At 41.4% G+C, this 21,692-nt stretch overlaps 1 protein-coding gene across 1 annotated transcript in view; it reads right to left on the bottom strand.

Moving 5' to 3' along the window:
• The window catches only part of CYYR1 (cysteine and tyrosine rich 1), a 28,455-nt gene extending 6,765 nt beyond the window's left edge, over positions 1-21,690 (bottom strand). Inside the window, exons 1-2 of the mRNA XM_063150535.1 lie at positions 21,600-21,690; positions 19,267-19,369 (exon numbers count right to left, since the gene is read on the bottom strand). Of these exons, the coding sequence (XP_063006605.1) occupies positions 19,267-19,369; positions 21,600-21,690 (194 nt within the window). The remainder of the gene's footprint in view (positions 1-19,266; positions 19,370-21,599) is intronic.
• Positions 21,691-21,692: the final 2 nt, after the last annotated feature.

The raw sequence follows: 21,692 nt of genomic DNA, 5'->3' as shown, positions 1-21,692 counted from the left end.
CCCTGAGGAAAACTCAACCTCCAACCTAGAAGCATGTAAAACACAGCACATACTACGTTCCCATGCTAAATTAAAATTCCTGTATTAATAAAGCCCATTGTGTAACAGTTTAAATAGTTTGCCTTCACTATTTTCAAAGGCAAAGGCATCCCATTTACTCCAGAAGTGTTCAGCCAGATTCCATACCCCATTTGTGCTGAGAAATGGGTTGCACTCTTCATTGGCAAGACACAGCTGTAGAAAGCCCCTCTGCATCTGCCTCCACCTGAAACTCAACAGGGACTGAGGTTCACTGTTAGAAAAGGCCTCTGAGCCTAACACAACTATACTGATTGAGAGGACTCAAGGAGATGTACTCTTTCAGATGTACATAACAGAATACACATAACTCCATACCACAGCTAATGGCGAGTCAGAATGCAAACTCACACTGACTCACAGACCTGCCCTTGAAGCCCCTCACAATGGCCCCAGTGAAACCAGGAGCTCATTGCCTCCCCTTGGCTGCATCTCCTCAGCATCAAATCCTGGCAGGACAGTGGTCATGTAGCAGCTTTTCTGGGCACACAGCACAAAAAGAAACATTTGTTCTTTTTGTGGAAAGCCTATAACTAGAATATATGAGTTGGAAAATCCCAGCTTTACAGAGACAGGGCAATGGAGAGGCATTTAAAAAGATTTTATTCCAGTATCAGTCTCATTGAAGGGTGAGACATAAGAGATGTAAAATCCATTGCTGTTCTATCAGAACCCAACCTATTTCCTGGTTACAATACCTTATAAATAATTTTCAGCCTATTAGCCTTTGCCACACAATGCTACTAATACTTCTAACACCAATCACCTATTATTTATCCCATGTGGTCTTGCTACAATGCAACTTGCACAGTTTTAATTCTCCAAAATATCTGGCCTTTTTGCAAGGCCATCATTTGAAACTTGTTTCAAGTTCAATCTCTCTCTCAACAATGCCATCTCTATTCTATGGCCTTTCTAAGTCAGCACACCTTATCTCAGAGTTTGCATACAAATGTACAAAAAATGTACAAAATATACAAAAGCTTTGTGAGCTTTCAGTCAGGTTTTGAGAATTCTTTACAACTCCATTTCTCATATATATGAAGAAAAATAAGCATGTATTTATTTCTAACATGTTAAGGTTTCTCTTTGCCCTGTTACAGAATTTTTGAAAATAAATATCCTAAAAGCAAATATGCCTTTTTATTAAAGCCTGCTTGTTTTGTCCCTCTTTCACACATTGATATTTTAGATTTCTTTACAGAGACACAGAGGAATACAGTGGGGTTTAAAGCTGCTCAAGGGAAAGTGCCCAAGAGAAAAAGTGACGCTTCTTGTAGAAGAAGACTAAAGCAAAAAAGACTTGGAAACTACACAGCAGAAACACAGAGCAACTAGGAAGTTTTTTAAAAAAGCGAACATTTTGAAATTGAACAGTTTGAAGGAAAACATTATGCAAAGTCCTGACAGGGGAGGTATAACTTACCCTGAAGAAGGCTTCAAGCATCAGCTCCTTATTGCTCTTCAGTACAATCTTTTATACCCTTATCTTACAGAGCATGACACCTGTGTGCCCCCTGTACCCTTTGGTGGTTGGTCAGTGCACCTTGGCACTCCATGGCTCATTACCTTCAATACTGTTCACCTGTCCTGCACACCTGTAGCCCATCAGGGATGAGGCTCAGCTGCAGCCCCACTCCCAATTTCCACAAACTGTGTGCCTGCAAAGTCCTTCACAGAAACAAAGCCAATAAAGAGGAGAGGACTGCCACAGAAAAATAATACATGGGAAAGTAAAGACTGAGAGGGGAAAAGTAATTTTAAAGCTGTAGAAATGTCAAGAGACACTGTCAAGATAAAAATCAGCTATTTAAAGAAGCAGCTTTTCTCCTGTTTTTAGCAACATCCCACTGGAAAGAATATAAATCTCATTCCCAGCTTAACATTTCTGGCCCAGACAGATTGGTTAATTTTTTACTGTATCACTTGATGGATTTCTTTTCTGCAAACCCGTCCAGTCTTGACCTAAGCTCAGGTAAATTTTAGGACCCACAGCCTCAAGTGGCAAAGAATTTCCTGACTTAAAGGAAAAGAGTCATATAGTCACAGAATGATTTATGTTGGAAGGGACCTCAAACACCATCTAGTTCCAACCTCCCTGCCATTGGTAGGGATGTCTTTTACCAGACCAGATAGCTCCAAGCCCATCCAAGCTGGCCTTGAACACCTCCAGGGATAGGACTTCTCTGGACAACTTATTCTATTACTTTGCCATCTTCTCAGTAAAGAATTTTTCCTTAGCATCTAATTCAAACTTCCTTCTGTCAGTTTAAAACCACTATGTGTCTGACAAACTGTCCCCTCTGTGACTATTCTTAATTAAATATCCAATAGTTTCCTCTGGGGATCCCAGCCCTCAGCTCATCACATACCAGCTAGCCCTTCCTTCTGCACTGCATGTGATTTTACAGACATTTAGAATCATGCCTGCCAGCCAACTCTTCCCCTGCAGAAACCTGGTCCCTCTTGGCTGTTGTGCCTACAGATTCCTTCATGCCTTGAAGCCCTGGCCACTCCTCACTGCATTTTGTTCTCAACCTCTTTTGCTGTTTCCTGAGAGCATGGTATTAGATTTGTTTTTCTTGACTGTCAAACAGTCAGGAAAGAAGGTTTTTTGGCACTATTTACCATAGTACCAAGTCTCATTTCTGAGAGTAATGTCAGTTTAGAGCCCATGAAGTTCTCTGGGAGCCCAGCTCACTTTATAATACTGTATCAATTTGGGAACTCTCATTGTAGAAGGGACAGTGCTCTGCACCAGAGATGCATTTATACTGGCATAAAGGTATTTTCAGCCCGAAATTGCTAATGTTAGCAATTTTACAACAATTTGACCAAGTATGGCACGTTGTTAGAAACATGTGAGGATCAGTATTCCCACTGTCTTCACAATATTCATTACCATGTTACTGCAAAAAAGATGTGCCATTCTCAGACTTCGCTCAGCTCATCTCTTTCATCTCATCATCTTTCCTAATTCTAGTTCTTTATTAATTCCCCAATTAATTTATTGCCAACTCTCTGTATTTATGATTTGTTGGCACTGTACCTCTAGAATAATATTAGTAACAATGCATGCAATACACTTTGAAAAACTACTGCTAATATTAATAAATGCCCTTTAATTTCTCACTCTTCAAGGCATTTGAAAAGAAGCATTGTGCCAGTGTCAAATTGCAACAAAGCTAACTGTTTTTTTAAAACTCACTCTCTGAGATAAAATAAAACAAAAAAATCAATGATCTTTCATACTCTGATCCAGATATTCTTGTTTGGAAAAAAATACTATTTGGACTCAGTGTGATTCAGAGGGAGGCAGTGTTGGACTATTTATCCAATTTGGTTGGCAAACCCCTTGGTTACTTGGACTAATTACAACTGCAGCAGCAGCACTGCTCAACTTTCACCTCTCTAAGAATCAAAGCACAAGAGAAGTCAGGATGACAAAGTGAGCTTCCAAAAAGTTATTAAACCCCAGTTATGGATCACTTTTGGCAGCTGGGTTGCTGAGTATAGACATCTAGGAGAATCACAGGGTAATGGTATTTCTAGTAATTCTTAACATATCCTTTCTAACACTGATTTTAATTATAGTAGCTTCTACAAACTCCATGAGCTCAATGCAGGTGCCTAAGTCAGAATAGTGACTTCTGGACATCTTACCAGTTAGATCCTGAAAACTCTGACTTATGGACAGTCAAACCTGCATTGCTTTACCCAGGAGTGTATCTTAGATGGTATTTGTGAAAAACGCATATTTTATGATTGGCTTTTTGAAAATATTAAAATGAATATTATATGTGTTATGTTAGAAAGTTATGCTGTATTAATTTTTTAAGTAATGTGTTGAACATAGTTTTAGGTTATAACATAAAGTTGAAATAGAAACTATGCTATGTAAGATAGTTTTTTTAAACAAAGGACTCGCACTGAGATAGCAGCCACAGGACACCTAAATCTTTCACAGAAAGAGAATTTATTGCTCCATTATCAGGAGAAACGAACTTCTTCCTGCCTCGCTCAGCCCTGAAGACCCCGGTTAGGACTATAAGGAAGAAGTTGACACTGACCAGACAGAATCCTTTTTTCAAATGGAATTTATGCATCATGTATGAGGTGCATGAATATGCAACAGGTTATTGTTTTTAAGGGTTAATCCTCTGTTTACGTGCGTCCTTTTTCAGGCTTATGCTGCCCAGAAAAAGGTACCTGGACATCTCTAACTCTTTGTTTGTATTGTCTCATATTGTCCTAATCCAAATTGTCCAAATTATCATTACTCTAATTATATTGCTATTTTTATAACCATTTTATTACTATTAAACATTTAATTATTTTTTTTAAAAAAAGTGATTGGCGTTTTTCACAGTATTTCTGCCCAGCCTGAAACCAAACCTGTAAAGTCACAGTTGCCAGAAAGAATGATAGTTCAGCACCTTTTGGCATATCTGCTGCCTGCCTAATGCCTGTAACAAATCCCCAAAACAGCCACAGATGACATGATTTTGGCGTGACAGGGAACATTCTGCACAAAGACACAGTGAGACAGTGGTCAGCGAGACAACTGTGCAGACACTGAGGGAAAGGGTCAGGAGATGGAGCTTTTAACACTTTCACCAAGGCAGGATGCAAATGACACACAGATTAACTGATTTTTTAAAAAGGAAGAACTGCAATTGCTGTAATAAAAAGTAGCAATTCTTCAATATTTACAGGTCAATGCGCTATACAAGAGAAGTCAACGCTAGACATGGAAACCAACAGAGAACTCTGCCATGCTTCAAGGCATTTTCAGAGATGCCCTTCATTATCTTGCTGTTTCAACAAGGAAGCTATCTCGTCTTCATTGTTTCACAGCTCTCTATCGGTTCTAATCAACTTCAGTTGCAGAGTTTTGCATAACAAAGGCTGGTCCTTCTTGTATTTCTCTACACAAAACCATTTCCTTGACAGCCTTTTGCCATCCAGCCACTACTGCAAGCATTGCAGCATGAGCTGTTGGTGGAGGTGATGCCACATAATTTTTGCCTTTTCCTTCTATATATTCTCTGTATTCTTTACACATCTATTTGTAGCTCTGTAGTCTATCGTTGTATCTGTGGCTAGTTTTCCCAATACTTTTCCCCACCTTTTCCCTAGGTAGAAAGACAAAACATATTTCAGAGCTCCAAGCCCCACAGGGTACAAGGCCCCATATGCTATCTTGGTTCTTTCTGGGAAGGCTGAAAACCAGCTCTTCAAGACACATTTTCATGAACAAAGTTTAGTTTCCATCGGAGGGGGGAGAATTCAGAGAAGACTGAACCAGGGAAAATTGCATCAGCACTTATGTCTCCAATTGGTGATTTTTGTCAATTATGCTGATTTGCTAAACTTACCAAACTGTATTCACCCCATGTGAGGCTGGGCATTTTGTGGAAACTTTCCCTATCTGCCCCTGGAGGCCTCTAATAAAGACCAACCTTTGTATCACCTCCTCTACTGATATTATCTTGAAAGTGGTGTTGTTTTATTTCTAGGTTTAAGTCATCACTGGCAGAGCTGAGAGTTAACCATCCTCTGCTGCCATATTTCCTTCACCTGGAATATCTTTGTTTCATTGGTTCCTTAGCCAATGAAAGGGAATTAAATGGTAATTTACAGAAAATCCTACAGCTCCTAACATGATAAAACCATACCTATTTATTGCAGTTTCTGTAAAAAAAAAAATAGCAGCAGGACTCTTCATTTCATTTAGGGGGCAGAGTGTGAAAAAATTTAGACTTTACTCATCTGTTTATTTAGAGCTGGGACCTAATCCCCAGACAGGGCACCCTCCAGGCATTTCACAGAAGGGCCTGTGTTAGCACAGCAGAGGCCAGGTGGTTCAAAGCACAGTGAAGCCTTACATTTTTAGCTTTTATATTTTTCAGATGCTACATTAGTGTCTAACTCTGAACTTCATACAGAGTGTTAGTTGTCACAGTTTTGGAGACAAGCATGCAATAAGAACACAGTGAGTCCATGAAGCAACAGCTGAGGTTTATTGTTGGGTGTTCTTTTATGGGCTTCAAATTTCCGGCTCTTAAACATCTGATTGGTTGGAGTCTTAGCACCGCCCAGCTCACTGGCCAATGAAACGTCTGCGTTCAGGATTCAATGGGATTGGCTGAGGTCCCCCGTTTGAGTTTATTAACATTAATTATCATACCCAGGGGCTTGTTTACTTCTATTCTTTAATGAGCTAGGCTGGTCGAGTTGGTGTCTGTTATGGCCAATCTATGTGTGCAGCCACAGACCGGCTGCAGCTGTCACAGTCAGCAAGCTCTCATCATAGTTGGGTCAGACAAAACAACCCTTCCAGGCCTGAGAACCAAGGTTATCATCACAGCCTCAGGCTTGCAAAGTATAAACAAAAGTAAACTGGGGAGAGCAAACTGGAGGAATGTGACTTAAGGACCTGAAGCTGTAATTGGACAATTAACCCCTGATATGAAAACAGACCAAACTTATATCTGCCTGAAAATCGACTGTCATCCATATTGGGTGTAGGTTGTGGGAATCCTTAAAATTAGAGGTAAAATTGTATTTTAAGGCTTACAAGCAGGTATTGTATTCAAAATAAGCAAGCATTGTTTTAACCAAAGGTATGTGTACTTATAGTGGTTGGATAAATCTACTGTCAGTATGCTTTTGCTTTGTGTGATTGGTTAAAAAACTTTTAAAGTGAGTTGTAACATGGAGTTCTTTAGCTGCTGCTGAGGACGTGAGCTGCTGGCATCTTCCCACTGTCCCAACCATGTAATGAGACTGATGCTGGAAAATAAACCAGCTTGAGACATGTTCCACAGCAGTCCTGTCCCGTTTGTGATTTTGTATATACTGTCACAGACATATTCTATGAAAAATCCTTTTGCAGGATCTTTTCTCCTGAGAAGCTGAGAAGCTTCAGCTCCTCCATGTTTTGCTGCTTTGGAATATGATTTGGAGATCTGTTTACCCAGCACGTGAAATTGTTTTTACTTGATGACCAATGACAGCCACCTGTGTCGAGGCTGTGAGCAGTCACAAGATTTTATTATCATTCCTTCCCATTCCTTTTCTTTGCTAGCTTTCTGATGAAATCTCTTCTTCTGTTCTTTCAGTGTAGTTTTAGTATATAATTTTCTTTTAATATAATAAATATCATAAAATAATAAATCAGCCTTCTGAAACATGGAGTTAAGATTCTCATCTCTTCCCTCGCCCTGGGACCCCTGTGCACACCACCACATTATTATTCTATATACACCTATATCACAGCCTCTGAGAGGCTTCTGCACTGCCCACATCACTGGAAAAGCATTCAAGGAGCATAACCAAACTGGAGGCTTTAGCTCATCTTGCACCTTCTGGAAAGCCCAGCAACGTTCCTGTTCATTTTAATGGAATTTGTGCAGAGACCAGCATGGTGAGGGGGGGGGCACAGGGACCCACCTGCTGAAATAGTGTCAGGGCTGTTTCCAGTTCCCTGGTGGCAACACCTGCACGTGGAAAACAGCTTTGATTGCAAGGAGCCAAGCCATTTTCGATTCTACAAAGCGAAACACACACGGCATGCATTGAGCTTTGCAGGCGCTGGAATTCATGGTCCTTTCCCAACTCTTAGCGTTACTTCAGTTGGACTCTTTCATTGACATTTTAATGAGTGATAAATCACTCCTGAAGCAGAAGCTTATTACCTTTTCTTCCTTTTTTTTTTTTTTTTGAAGTTATTGGAGAATGAGGGAAGATAGAGGAGAGAATTTTGCCATTTAATGTAACAAAGGAGAGGAAAATTGTAACCAAAAATCCTTTTCACAACAATAAAGTGAAAATAACATTAAATAAAACATAGTAATAAAATATGTGAATACAAACAAATAACACTACCTTAAGAACCAGAAAAAATGCCTTTTGACCGTTTCATAAGTCTGATTCTGAGAATATTAACTTCTTCTCAAAAATACATTAAATAAATGCATTTATTAAATTTCAGCTCAGATGAGAAGATTTTACTGCTTTTAGAATTCTATGTGTTGGACAAATGAAAATTATTTAGGGGTTTTTTGACATTGAATAATCTGGAGTGGTTCTAGGATGATCTGGCAGAAAAAGTGTGAATTAGGACATTAAAAACCTAACATCATAAATTATTTTATTCCATGTTAAAATCATAAAATATGTGCATTGCTTGAGCAACCATGCAATAGCTTTTTAAAACTGCAGTGCTAGCTAGAAACGTACATTTTGAGTCTAAATAAATCTTTCTGAGCTTTGAATTACCCAGCAAAGGGATTTTTCCCTCATATCTTCATATGAAAATAATAAGACACTGAGAGTTTAATTTTAGAAATTCTAAAGCAGATTAAATGAAAAAAATGGTTTTCATCTTTTTCTAATGTACTTTAATACTCAAATCTTACCCCCGTGAAAGCAATAAAAGAACCTCTCCTTCATTTTTTTCTTTCTGTCAGATTTGCAGCACCAATTCAATTTTTCCTCCCCATTCTCTCTTCCCAGGTGCTGTGTCAGAGCTCATAAGGGGCACAAAAACCCACTGAGACTAAGCCAGAGGACATTCTGATTCTAAATCACCATTTGCAAAAACCTACAATGAACTTGAGAGTATTAACATAAATCTTTGCAGGATTCAAACCTTATTACGAAGCATAAGCAAATTATGGTTTTAGTGGTTTGGAATATCCTCATTAAGCTTGCATGAAATGCCATTTACAAATGGAAAAGGTGTTAAGTGCTTGGATATATGAATCATTTTATGCTTCTGGAGAAGAGGACTATGAGTCAGAAAACTAAAAAATCCTGAAAATTAAACTATACTTAGAAAAACATGCTGTGGCTCCTGCAGGTTCCATAAAATGATGGAAATTGCCTTATCTGGATGCAGCTATGCTGAGGCTGCAGAAGTCACCACACGGTGAAGACATGCACACACACATTAAGTAATGTTGAGCTAGGCTTGACCTCCGCCACCTCAGCAATCACTGGGGCCTGGAGAAGAGCCAGTTACTGATGAGCCAGCAATAACTTCCCTTGCAAACCCATGGAATCCTGGCTCAGCTACCTGCGTGGCCCAGGTGGAGGACAGAGAAACCCCAGCAGTGGGGTAACACAAACAGAGGATCCAGTCCCTTCATCCCCTTTCCCAGGAGATGGGACACTTCTTACTCCTGCAGAGCTGTGCAGAAGAGACACCCCCTGCACCTGGTTCCTTCCTCACAGTTTTGGTGACGTTACCTTGCTTTTTATGCTGATGAGATAAAGCAAAAAAGAAACACTTTGCTCCCTCCTCGTTGAAGCACAAGGAAGCTTGGCAGAAGGCTCTTATCATATCTGAGAGTAGTTAAACACAACCAGGAACACCAAAGTGCAACCAACCTTCAGCTGCCCTTTGCTGTCCTGTGTGCTCTAGTAAGTCCATGCACTTTGCCAGAGCTGGTGTTATTCATGGGAAGAAACATCAGGATCCACAAGCCAGAAGACTGGTAGCAAAACCAGACGGAGTGACAATCTGAGCCATTTTGACAGAATGATCTATAAACACAACATTTTGTGAAGGTTCCCTTGAGGTAAATCCTGCTGTTATGTCACAACGTGTTACTAATCTAAACTTGCTTGACACCATTTTGCAACAGCATGAAGGAGGTGACTGAATGCCATTACATGGCTTGCAAGATATTGAAAACATCAAAAGCCTCCACAACCACTAAACAACATATTAATACTGTTTTCATTAGGATATATGCTCAATATGTCCAATTTTTCCCCCCAAGGATCACAGTCCATTATAGTCACTTCAGAAAAATGTGCAACTGCTGAAAAGAGCAGACAGGTTGGTCAACAGCACAGTCAAATAACATAAAGAAATTTTTACCCAAGAAAGCAGGCAATTATTTTCTTTCTATATATTGCAAACCACACAGCCCACTGACTAAACAAGAGTTATACTTTTGAATCAAGAAATATACTTAAATGTACACAGTTAACTAATACAGTGAATGTGATGAGTTGGAAGGTACCCATCAGGATCATCAAGTCCAACTCCTGGCCCTGCACAGGACACCCCAAGAATCACATGTGATACACACAATGGATGTCTACTCTGCCATGTAAAAGCTCCCCAAAACAAACCCAGTCCACAATCCATCACTTAGAGAAGGGACGAAAAAAGTTGTTCCACAATTTCATATCAAAATGATGGGTCAATTTAAAAAATATCACAAGAATTAGCAGACATGTAGAAAAAGCTTGTGAAAGAAAAGATTCTCGATGGCAAAAAAAAATATGGCTCTGGAAGAGCTTTCCAGTAGATGCAGCAGGGGTGAGCTACTGAGAACTGTGAACATTGAGCCTGGCACACTTATGGGCTGCCTGTGATAGTGGGAGCCTGGTTGCACTGACCTAGCAGTGCAGGGCAAGCAAAAGCCCTGCATTCAGAGCCAAGCTGCAGTAAGTATGAAAAAAAATACACAGATATCAAAAGGACTTACATCCCTCTGAGTCAGTGCTAAGTCACCAAAGCTCTGGGAAAGCTCTGGGTGTAGGGAAAGGAAACAAAGAGCTTCTAATAAGAAAAGAAAGGACTATGCAGTCAAGGCAGGAGAGATGTAACAAGGTGTGTAACAAGCAGCAGAAGCATGGCAGCTTTGCAGAAGAAATTGTTATACAAGTGCTTGCCTTAGAGAAACAAAGCTGATGTTGCTCTTTAGGGAATCAACCATGTGTATTATTGGTTAGTCATCAGAATATTTATACTATTGGCTATCCAGACTCATGCTATTCCAGCCTGATAGTAAAAATATTATAAAAGCTATGCATACTTTTAATAAATGTTTCCAGACACACCACATCTGGGGACTGCACCTCACATGTTGCATCTGGGCTCACAGATTGAGAGAGGGATTAACAGCCTCCATTCCAAACTTCTCTAAATTTAATTTTTTTTTCTTTGTTTTTCAAAGCAACTGCATTGATCAACTAGTCCCACAGAAAACACAGGAACACTCTTAAGCAAATATTTACTCCAGTACAGATATTTTTGTTCCATCAGGACCAAGGGAGATGAGATAGCACCCTTAGACCTGTCTGATGGCATGAGTAGCATCCTTGGTGGTACCAGAGGCGTGTCACAGATCAGGCAGTCTGAACTGCCAACTCAGAGAGATTAATTTGACTGCACAGCAAATTTTCTGAGGTACGAAGTAGAATTACGCTTTCCCACTTTGGGGAAGGCAAGTGGTAAATGAAAGAATAGAGTGATGTGAAGCAAAAAGGCAAATGGTACAATAAGGCAAAGAAAGTAAAAAAGGGGAATCTAAGAGTTTTAATCTAAGGTTCTTCAAGTACATTGAAGAACCAAAGAGGCCAATATAACAAAGAATTAATTGGGCCTGTCTGTGCTGCTGAAGATTTCTCCTTGCGCTTCTCAAACTTCAAAGCTAGTCACACTCAAAAGCCAAGCTGAATGCAAACGTCCTGATTCAACAAAACACTGCATCACTAAGAGTGGAACATGTTTAAATGTGGCATGGGGTCTCCAGCACTGTCCTGGTGTGCTTTTCTATTCCCTTACCATCTGCCCCATGGTTGCTGTAGCTTTAAGGTTGGTCTCGGGGAACAAGGGAGCTTTGGGGCTCTTATGCAGGCTTTTTCAAAGCCTCACTCCCCAGGCCTCCGTGATGCAGTGAGAGTGGTGGTTACTTTGCTGCCTAGCTAGTCTGGGATTTTCTTAGCTTAGGCAAGAAGTTGGGGTTTTCTCCCTTTCCTTGGCCTTGGAGACTATGGCAGCAATCCTTCTGCGGCCTTTGTTTTTGGGTTTTTTTCCCTGAACTGTTCAGTCCGGTTTGGTCCAAGGCCAGAGGGAACTATCAACTATAACTTTGTTTTCATTTTCTTCTTATATATGCTATCACAGAGGCATCAGCAACCTCTCTAACTGGCCCAGTTTTGGCCAGCAGCGTGTCCACCTTCAGAGCCATCAGGGGTTGCCCTCTGCTGGACATGGCAGAAGTGTTCAACATCTTCTCACCGAAGTCACCTCTGTGGCCATTCCACTACCAAACTAGGCTGTGCAAAACCAATATAAGAGGAAACATTCATTTTAAAGTGATTTTCTCCTAAACTTGTCTCCAAACTGACACAAGCACTTAAGGGGAACAAGAAAAGCAAGAAAGGAAAAATCGGTGATAGTATGTTGGACCTGGTAGAAGCAGCAGAACACCTTGAGTCTAGTATGTGACATAAGCTGAAATAGAAGGAGCTGGGGAGAGAGGCAAGAATTAACAGGATTTTAGGGAGATGACACAATCAGGTCTAATCCTATGTCAAGCTAATGAGGCTCACTGACATCTCTATAGCAATCAGAATTTTATGAGCAGTGGTGCCCCACCTCTGTAGGAAAGACATTTTTGTGCTGTTCTTGTGAGCCAGCAAAGGCTTTCTGAAGATAAGGAATGTCCTGAATCTCTCTCAAGGTACCAAGGCTATCACCATGACAATGTGAAGAGAGAAAGTTAAAAGACACGGACTTTAGTTGGCTCACAGAGTGATGTGGCTCCTTTTCACCTATTGAGGGTCTTGTTTCTTTTTCGTGACCAATGGGCAGTGTATGTGTTTGTTAAGCAAATGTAAATATCCTGTAAAACTATAAAGGCAACATGTTGCTTTAATAAATAGCCCTATACAGCCTTCTGATTTGATTGTGTCTCAATTTCCAAGCAATAGCCTCACTGTTTCTCATCCTTTATATGAATAGTTGTCCTGGTTTAGGGCAAATTTGGGGGAAAACCTCTAAAAGGGTTTCCTCTAAAAAGCAAATTCAAGTGGTCCCTCTCCCAGTTGGTTTGGGAAAAAGATTTCCTTGGAGAAAAATGGAAAAAGCTGTTTATTTAACAGGCAAAGCATTCACCAGCATAAAAAATGAACATTAAACAGTAAAACCTCTTGCTGCTCCAAAAGAGATGACAAACTCAGAAAGTCCTTTTGTGGGCTGTAGCTCAGCTCACTCAGTCTCTTATCAGTCCCTCTGGTGCTGGAAATGCAGCCCAGGCCTGTGAGCTGACAGTACTCTGCTGGGTTGTAATGTCACCATCCGCTCGTACAAGCAGGAGTCATGATGGTTTATTAACTGATCTCAGAGTGCAAAAACAACACAGTGGGGATTTCAGCATTAATCAAAAAAAAATGCACCTTTTATTGAGTGCCCACAGCAAATGTGATAGAAGGATTAGAAAGGAGATAAAGGATAGAGAGAGAGAGAAAGAGCAGGAGGATGTAGCTACCAATGGAGAGATGAAATCCTCATGGTCCAGCCAATAGATCCGTCCTGTCATATCAGGGAGAATCTGAAAGTCTTTGGTTAACTCAGGGGTCTGTTATCGTCCTCCAGGGGAGGGGAACAGGTACAGGACAGTGGAGAATAAGTCCACTGAGAACAAGTACAGACAGTCCAGTTCTGAAACAGGACAAACCAGTCCCAGCAGTGAGCAGGATCCATTGTTTCAGCACTGGTTTCTATGGGAAACCAGTCTTGGTCCAGCGAACACATCTGCAGGTAACACTTGGCAGACATCCCACTGCAGCCAGCCCAGAGTCCCTGTGTTACAATTTTAAGGGTCTCAGTCTCAGCCCTTGGGAGGGGCTTCAATCTCTGTCCTTGATGACGGTTGTGAGGCAAATTAGGGAAATTTTGAGCAGTCTCTTACATGGGTGTTCAGTGCAGAGCAGGTTTAAACAGTTCCAAGAAAAAAACCACAGTGCAGGGAACTTCTCTGCCTCAGCTAAAACTAACTAAAAGCAAAGGAGAGCTCTCTCTCACTGTCTGTGCTGCAGACATCACAGTCCAGGAGAAGGATGCAGGGGAGCAAGTGCAGCTTCTGATAACAAACTGCGCTTCTGCTCTCCCTCCCTTGGCTCTCGGAACCATGCAAAGCTTATTTCGGGGCTAAACAGACAAAAGGGCAAAATTTATTTCTGGGCAGACAAATGGGGATGTGAGCATCATAAAGTCACCCTAGGACAATAATGAGCATTCCAAACAGAGTGGAAATTTGGGACAGGTACACCTTAGGAATAGGACAGCAATGTGAGGGTGATAGGAGTCAGTTCCAGACAGCTGACACAAGAGCATGCAGAATGATGCCATGGTTTCATCACCTGGCACACACATATATTCCCACCACAGAATGAGATCCCATTATGGAAAGCCACTATATTTTGGCTACATGACAAAGACACATCCAGGCACAGACTGAAAAAAGACTGATAGAGAACAGGAACACCAGCTGACTAAGGTGCCAGCTGTATTAATTAGCAAATAAGTCACTTGCATATATGAGGAATTATAATCATTGCACAAGAGCAAAGTACCACCAGTAACACAAAAAAAAAATTAAGACATCAAAAGAATGGAGAAGAATGGAGGAAAGCAAAACATTACTGTGTATAATGAAGAAACTAGAGAAAACAGGGAAAACTATGGTGGTGTTTCATCATACAGTTCGATTTTTAAACTTCTTGTATAATTGGATCAAATGGACAGCCTACACACTGAGTGGCTTTTTTTGCAGTTTTGTCTTACATACTTCAGCTACATTTGTCTGTCTGAACAAAAAAACCCCATGATTTATCAGTCATGGAAAAGCATTTTTACCTGTTTCCAATGGAACCCCCTTGTCTACAGCACTGAATAGAAGGTAAAGTCAATACAAAACCCATAGAGAAAGAGAATACAATGACTGGTGTAGATGGAGTAATTCAATGGATGTATTTCCTGTCATAAAAAGGCTCTTGCACATTTCTTATGACTTGCCAGCTTGTGAGTAATGAAGTATGTGATCTTCTAGCTACTTAATTGTTGTAATGTTTCTATGGTTGGGTTTTGCTTAGAAGTTATTTAATAATCCTTTTTTTCACATTCTATTTCTACCCTCCTTTATCACATAGATGATTAAAAAGAAAGAGATTTACTGCTTCTCTTTTTCTGATCAGAAAACTCATTTGGATAAAGTAACATACATGCCTTCATGTTTTCTAAGCCCTTAATTTCAAACAACAAACATCTGTTTAGAAAGTGAAGGTTATGCTAGACTCATTACCAGATTATGTGGTATGAAGAAAGACCCTGTTGTAAACAACAACTTCTGAGATGCACAGAAACAGATAAATGAAATCCTTCCATTTCAAAAGACAATTTAATGAAGTTCTTTGTCCTGTTTTTCTCCCTTCAAAAACAAGGTTCAGGAGATTTCAGAGGAAAAGGTTTTCATTAGTAATGAGCATCTTAGCAGAAAGCTCATAGATTTAAAGCACAGAGGTCCTTTGTTCTTATTTAATTGTCAAAGGAAACAACAGTGTTTTAGTTTTGCCTTTTCCTCATTTATTAATTGCACAGAGAGCTGTTTCATGTAGCATGCTTAATTCCTCCCAGAATCAAACTCAACAAAATCAAAATGTAAATCCTGCCCGAGCTGTGACAGCTCAGACTACTGGCAAGCAGTTAAGTCTGAGTTTAAATGCATATCCAACACAGAAGTCATGATCACATAATCTGCTTTTCCTGGCCTTATAGCTGTGCTGGATTTCCACAGAGGAACACCAAGGCTGCATTTTGGATTGCCTTTTGACTGGCATTCTGCACTGTGCTCGTGCTCAGCCTCACTGGACACAGGCAGAGAAAGAGATGATCTCTTTCCCAGATTGCTAAAGAGCTTCACCTCTTTTTAATTAATCAACACCACGCATGTGTGACAACATTCACAATACAGAAAACAGCTCTTCTTTCTTCCCAGAGGACAAAAAGTTGTTTTGGATCCCCAGCTGGCTTGAGAGAATGTAAGTCTATGAAAGCTGACAATTATTAACCCAGATATTTGCCAGACAAGGATCTCCTTTAGAGAGTTTCAAAATAATTTCTCCTCTCCTTACTGTACTTTGTTCGTGTAAAACTATGGTAAATCAGAGAAGATATAATTTCTCCAGCTCCTGTACCAAGCAGATAACCACACTGCAACCCAGCACAGGCTGAATCAAGGAAAAGTGTGAGGAGCAGTGCAGATGGGCTCTGATGGGCTGACCATAGCCACGTTCCCCACTGCCTGTGCCACTCAGAGTGGGGAAGAAGAGGAGCTGGGGATGGAGGAGTGAAATTGAGCCTGGGATAAAGCCTGAGGGAGGAGGGGAGGGAAGGGGAAAGTTCTCAAAATGAGATTACATGTTTAAAGAAGACATGTCCTGACCTGCTTTTAAGAAAAAAAAAAAAATCTGTGACTTAATCATGCAAAATTTCAGGTCAAAGGAGTATAACAACTGCTGACTGATCTTCAAGTCTATGCACTGGAGTATTTAGCCATAAAAATCAGAATTATCAAATGTCTTCTTCGAGATGTGTTGTGGCAAACAGCACTTGCAAGAGCCTCCTCTAGTATTCAAATCCACCCAGATATACACAAACCCTTCCAAATGTGTCAGAGCCACTCACACTCAGCTCTAATTCAATACCTATTTATATTTGTTGAAGAAACACACCAAAGACAAGGTGCCAACTTGGTGCTGAAGGCATGGTTTCAGCATTTCAGCAGCCACTCTAAAGAACCCCCTGGTTAAGGCCTTCACACAGCACAGCTCTACATCAGGCTGGACAAAAGCTAGTGAGCTATGCACTCACAGAAGTGAGAGATTGAATCCACTTGTTCTACAGGAACCCTTCTTCTTATAACGTGCTGTCCTATGCCCGTGTGTCCATCATTCCCAACCACACGTGGTCTGGAACAAGCTATTCAGAATGAGAAACTCCTTTGATGCTTGTAAATGGAAAAAACATTTTTGAAATGAAAAAAACAGAAAAACAAATCAAAGCAAACATTCACTCGGTAATCAGGAAAAAAATCACTTGTCGTTCTAGAACATCCATCTTAAATACATGCTTTGTCATTTCCAGATGAATGAAGGATTCTGGTGTTCTACCATAATTTTACTTACTTAAGCCCAGGAAGCATGTGATCTGTTTCAAAAACTGTGGATCAATTCTGTATTAAAATACCATCACTCTGCCTACTCCTTCAAAGTGCTATAAAATATACTGATGGGAACACTGGAATATTCCCCAGGTACCATGGCTGAAACAAAATTTGCATCAGAGGAGTCATTCTAAAAAAAAAAATAAACTACCACCTTCCCACTCAGTCTTCCCCAAGTACCAGGCAGTCCATATGCCATGTCATTTTTATCCTCTCTGGTTTTAGTCAAGGATATAAACCTGTGATAGATGAGTAATGCAATGATTGACTCTCACAATTAACAGACAAATATCATGTATATAGGTTAAGAACAGTTTTATAGATTTATAGTTGTGTTTTACCCCCTAGTGTGGTTATCAAGGGACAGCCGGGTTGGGACATCTTTGAGGGCTGGCTTGTCACTACGGTGACATCTGACCTCCAGTCAGGGTCTGAGGAAGAGATCTCCACCACTGGACAGTGAAGAAGGGGCTGATGGACAGAACTTTGAGAGGGGTTAAAGGGTTAAAAGGCAAAGCATCCATTGTGTGGGTGAGCACATGGTGGGAAAATCCTCTGCTCCCAGCACCATAACATTTTCTCTATTCAGTCTTCTGTTGTACTTTTTATAAGGTTTAATAAACCTTTCTAAAATTATTAAAAGTGAGTAGCCATTTCTCACAAACCAAAAATAAGTCACAGACTGCATGCTAAAGGCTAAGGAAGTTTCTAGTCTAAGTGATGCAACAGAAAATAAGATGCCCTATCATGAAGAACCACATTTTATGTTTCATTTAGGTTTGCCCTTGCACATGAATGTATGACTTGTGAGATGTGATGTGAAAAATGCCTATGTTATGATTGGCTTTTCACAAATATTAAAACACATATTATATGTCTTGTGTTAGAAAGTAATGCTGTATTAATTCTCTTAAATAGTGGGTTAAATATAGTTTTAAGTTATAATGTTAAAATAGAAACTATGCTATGTAGGATACTTTTTTCCTAAAGAAAGGACTCACAGCGAGACAGCAGCCACAGGACACCTCAATCTTTCAGAGAAAGAGAATTTATTGCCCTCTTATCAGAAGAAAAAAACTTCTTCCTGCCTCACTTGGGGTTAAGCCTATGAAGAAGCAGCTGACACTGACCAGACAGAATCTGTATTTGAATGGAATTTATGCATCATGTATGAGGTGTATGAATATGCAATAGGCTGTTGTTTTTAAGGGTTAATCCTCGGTTAACTCATGCTGCCCAGAAAAAGGTACCCGGACATCTGTAACTCTTTGTTTCTATTGTCTCATATTGTCCTAATTAAAATTGTCCAAATTATTATTACTCTAATTGTATTACCATTTTTATAACCATTTTATTACTATTAATTTTTTAAAATTTTTAAAACAAGTGATTGGCATTTTTCACATGTGACTTTAGTTAAGGCCAGAGTCAGGTCCATTAGCAGGCAAGCTTCTCTTCTTCCTCACCAATGCAAAGACAAACAGCAGCACTAGAGCCTATGTTTTTTAATCAAAAGTTTATTCCTGTATTTTTCTCTAGATAGAAAATATTTGTAACCACTTAATTTCATCTGCCGTGATTTTTAAAGCACTGTGAAACATGCTATTCATACAACATTGTTAAAGGGTCAGACTGTTCTCACCTAGAATCTGTTCAATAAATTCCACCAACAGCCAAAACATTATTTAACAAAAACAAACAAGTGAATAAAAGTGAAAATGAAAAAAAAAAACTCAAAGCAATATGAATTTCGAATCCAAGTAATTTGAATTACTACTCAATCACTATCAACTCAGTGTGAGAAACCAACAAAACATACAAGATTTCTATTCACAGATCTCTTCAGCTCAAGCTTGAAACAAAGTTCTCACTATCTCTAAAGCTTAGCTTCAGAAATTATATTATTGTACACAAACTAAGGACAGAACCCACAATTTTAGCAAGCTTTCTGGTATGTTTCAAAAATTCATGTAACATGAGACCTCAAAGGAATACCAAAGATTGCAACCAGCAAGGAAAAAAAACCAAACCAAACTGAAAACAGCAAACCCAAACACTGCCTCAGTTTATTGCCAAAACATAGCTTTGCCACAGCAAATTTACACTGACTTCATGAACACAGCACACCTTTTTTTTTAAGTGCAAATATACTCACGAAAAGACATTCCCAATGTAGGCATAATATGAACAGCAGTAGGGAGCAGTCCCATCACAGCAGTAAGCCTTGCAGCCATTATCACACTGAGCCAAACAATCTTCTGTTGAATAAAAATAACACTCATGATGTCAAACATCAAAATCTTGCACAGCACAGCTTTGAAGAAAATTGCAGTCTAACAGTTCCATACAACCACAGCACTGCCCTTGAGGTGTGATCTGAGTCTGTAATCCTAATGGCAGCCCATGCCCACTCATTCTGCATTTCAGACTTAGGTGCTTTCCCTATGAGTATTCTATAGCTGGCCATATCAGCTCCACCTTATACTTAATCCTTTAAAGTGAAAAGGAATGTTTGGAAATGCCAAAAAACCGCAGACCAACTTTTCCATCTCAGCAAGGAGTCCAGAAGAAACCTGAGTCTGGGCTGCCTGTCTTGTTGATCTGGAGGGTGGCAAGAGAGAAGGAAGCTCTCTGAGAACAGGCTATTTCTCCCAGCCTAGGGCTCCCTCAGGCCTTGCCATCTGGCAGCAGCTCCCCTCACTGTGCTCCAACACCAGGGCCATGGCCAGTGTGGTAGGGCAGTGCCCTCTCTGCCCCACTGAGGACACTTGAGGCCACAAGTGGTCCCAGCCACAATGCTCTGCTGGACAAAGCAATCCGTGAAACAATAAGAGAGCTCTTTACAATTAAGAAACACAGGAGAGCATCTATCTTTTTATTCCTATGAGAAGCTATTTTAACAGTATCTACCTCTTGTGCTGTCATGACATTTAGTGGCTTCAAAGCCCTAAGTCAGGTTCCCCCAAGAAGATGACACTGTACTGCCACTGCACTGTAAAAACATTCTTGGGGATCACCGTTCCCACAGTCAAGGCTTCAGCTGCAGCCTGGATAAATTCAGAGGGACTCTGTGCCCTACACACCATCACCCTTGGTGACCTATTTGGTCACATACTGAAGTGGCAGAGACTCGAAATCAGCGATGGCAAACCATGCTTCTGCATTCCCAACGCACTGTAGCTCCCCCTTCCCAGGCTGCAACTCCCCTGAGAGGTTCTAATTCTCCCACTGCCATTACTGCCTTTCATCTGTGCTGACCCTTTTGGTTGGTGTGCAGGGATCCGGGCAACTCTTCCTCCTCTCAGCTTCTGCCACGCTCCCATTCCTGCCCCAAGGAGGTGAAAGTTCCCACCTTGCCCTGAGACTCCTTTGCTCACTGACTCATCTCCTTTGCGGCTGACCCATCTCACAGCCTGACTGCTCACAGCATTTTAGCAGGTCAGCTCTCTGAACCTGCTCACACTTGGTCTCTGTTTGAAAATGATCACCAAGCATGGGCTGGAGAGGGCTGCGCAACACAGCACATTGGTCAGCCCAGGCAGACACACCCTTACCCTGTGAGATGACCTCTGGATTAAAGAAACACATAAAAAAACCCCAGAACAATCAACCCATCATTCTGCCAACCAGCCCTGCCAACAAGTGAATTAAGGCAGCCAGCAGGACACCCATCTCCAGAGGGAGAACAGCCGGCCAGGGGTAGCACAGGCACTTCTGTAGGAAGCAGCAATGCAGGACTGCCACACAGGGCACCCCATACCAAGGCTTTGGCACACCCCTGTGCCAGCAGCTCCGGGCTTTTGCAGTGTCACCTCTTTTCTGGCATGGGTACTCATGGCTCCAGCTGTGCCATGCCAGGACACCTCCAGGCTCTGCCCTGGTGGGAGAGCACCAAGGTGCCTTCACCCTGCACATCACAGGTCTATCCTAGGGGGTGGGTTCACAGAATCACAGAACGGGTCAGGTGGGAAGGGACCACGGTGGATCATCTGGTCCAGCCTGAATCATCCTAGAGCACATATGGCACGGGATTGCATCCAGACGGTTCCTGACTATCTCTGTTCAGGGAGACTCCACAACCACTCTGGGCCATCTGTTCCAGATGTGTGGACACCCTCACAGTAAAGTTCCTCCTCGTGATCAGGCGTAACTTTCTGTGCATCAACTTCTGCACGTTGCCCTCCCCGCTCCTCTGCTCAATACCACCGAGCCTCTGCTCCATCCTCCTGGCACACCCCCTTCAGATATTTACAGATATTTATACACGTGGATAAGGTCCTCTTTCAGCCCTGTCTCCTCGAGGTTTACTCTCCCGGCAGCCAGAGAGGGGCTCCCGCTCTGCTGGGACACCCCGGGGACCCCCTTCCCACTCCGTATGCCAATTCAATCGGAAAAGCTGCCACATCCGACCAAAACTTGGCCGGCCCCGCTCACACCCGCCGCCCGCAGCTCCGCGCCCGTCCCCTGCCCCACGCCGGTCCCGCTGACCTGCCAGAAGGAGGAGGAGGAGGAGGAGGAGGAAAGGGGGAAACAACACCCCGCAGGCCGGGTACCTCTCCGTCCGGCCGCGCCGCTCCATGC

Source organism: Melospiza melodia, chromosome 2 (genome assembly GCF_035770615.1).
Source record: "Melospiza melodia melodia isolate bMelMel2 chromosome 2, bMelMel2.pri, whole genome shotgun sequence".
NCBI classification, from domain to species: Eukaryota; Metazoa; Chordata; class Aves; order Passeriformes; family Passerellidae; genus Melospiza; species Melospiza melodia.
Note: the sequence above shows the minus strand (reverse complement) of the source record. Positions and strands in the feature narration are given on the sequence as shown.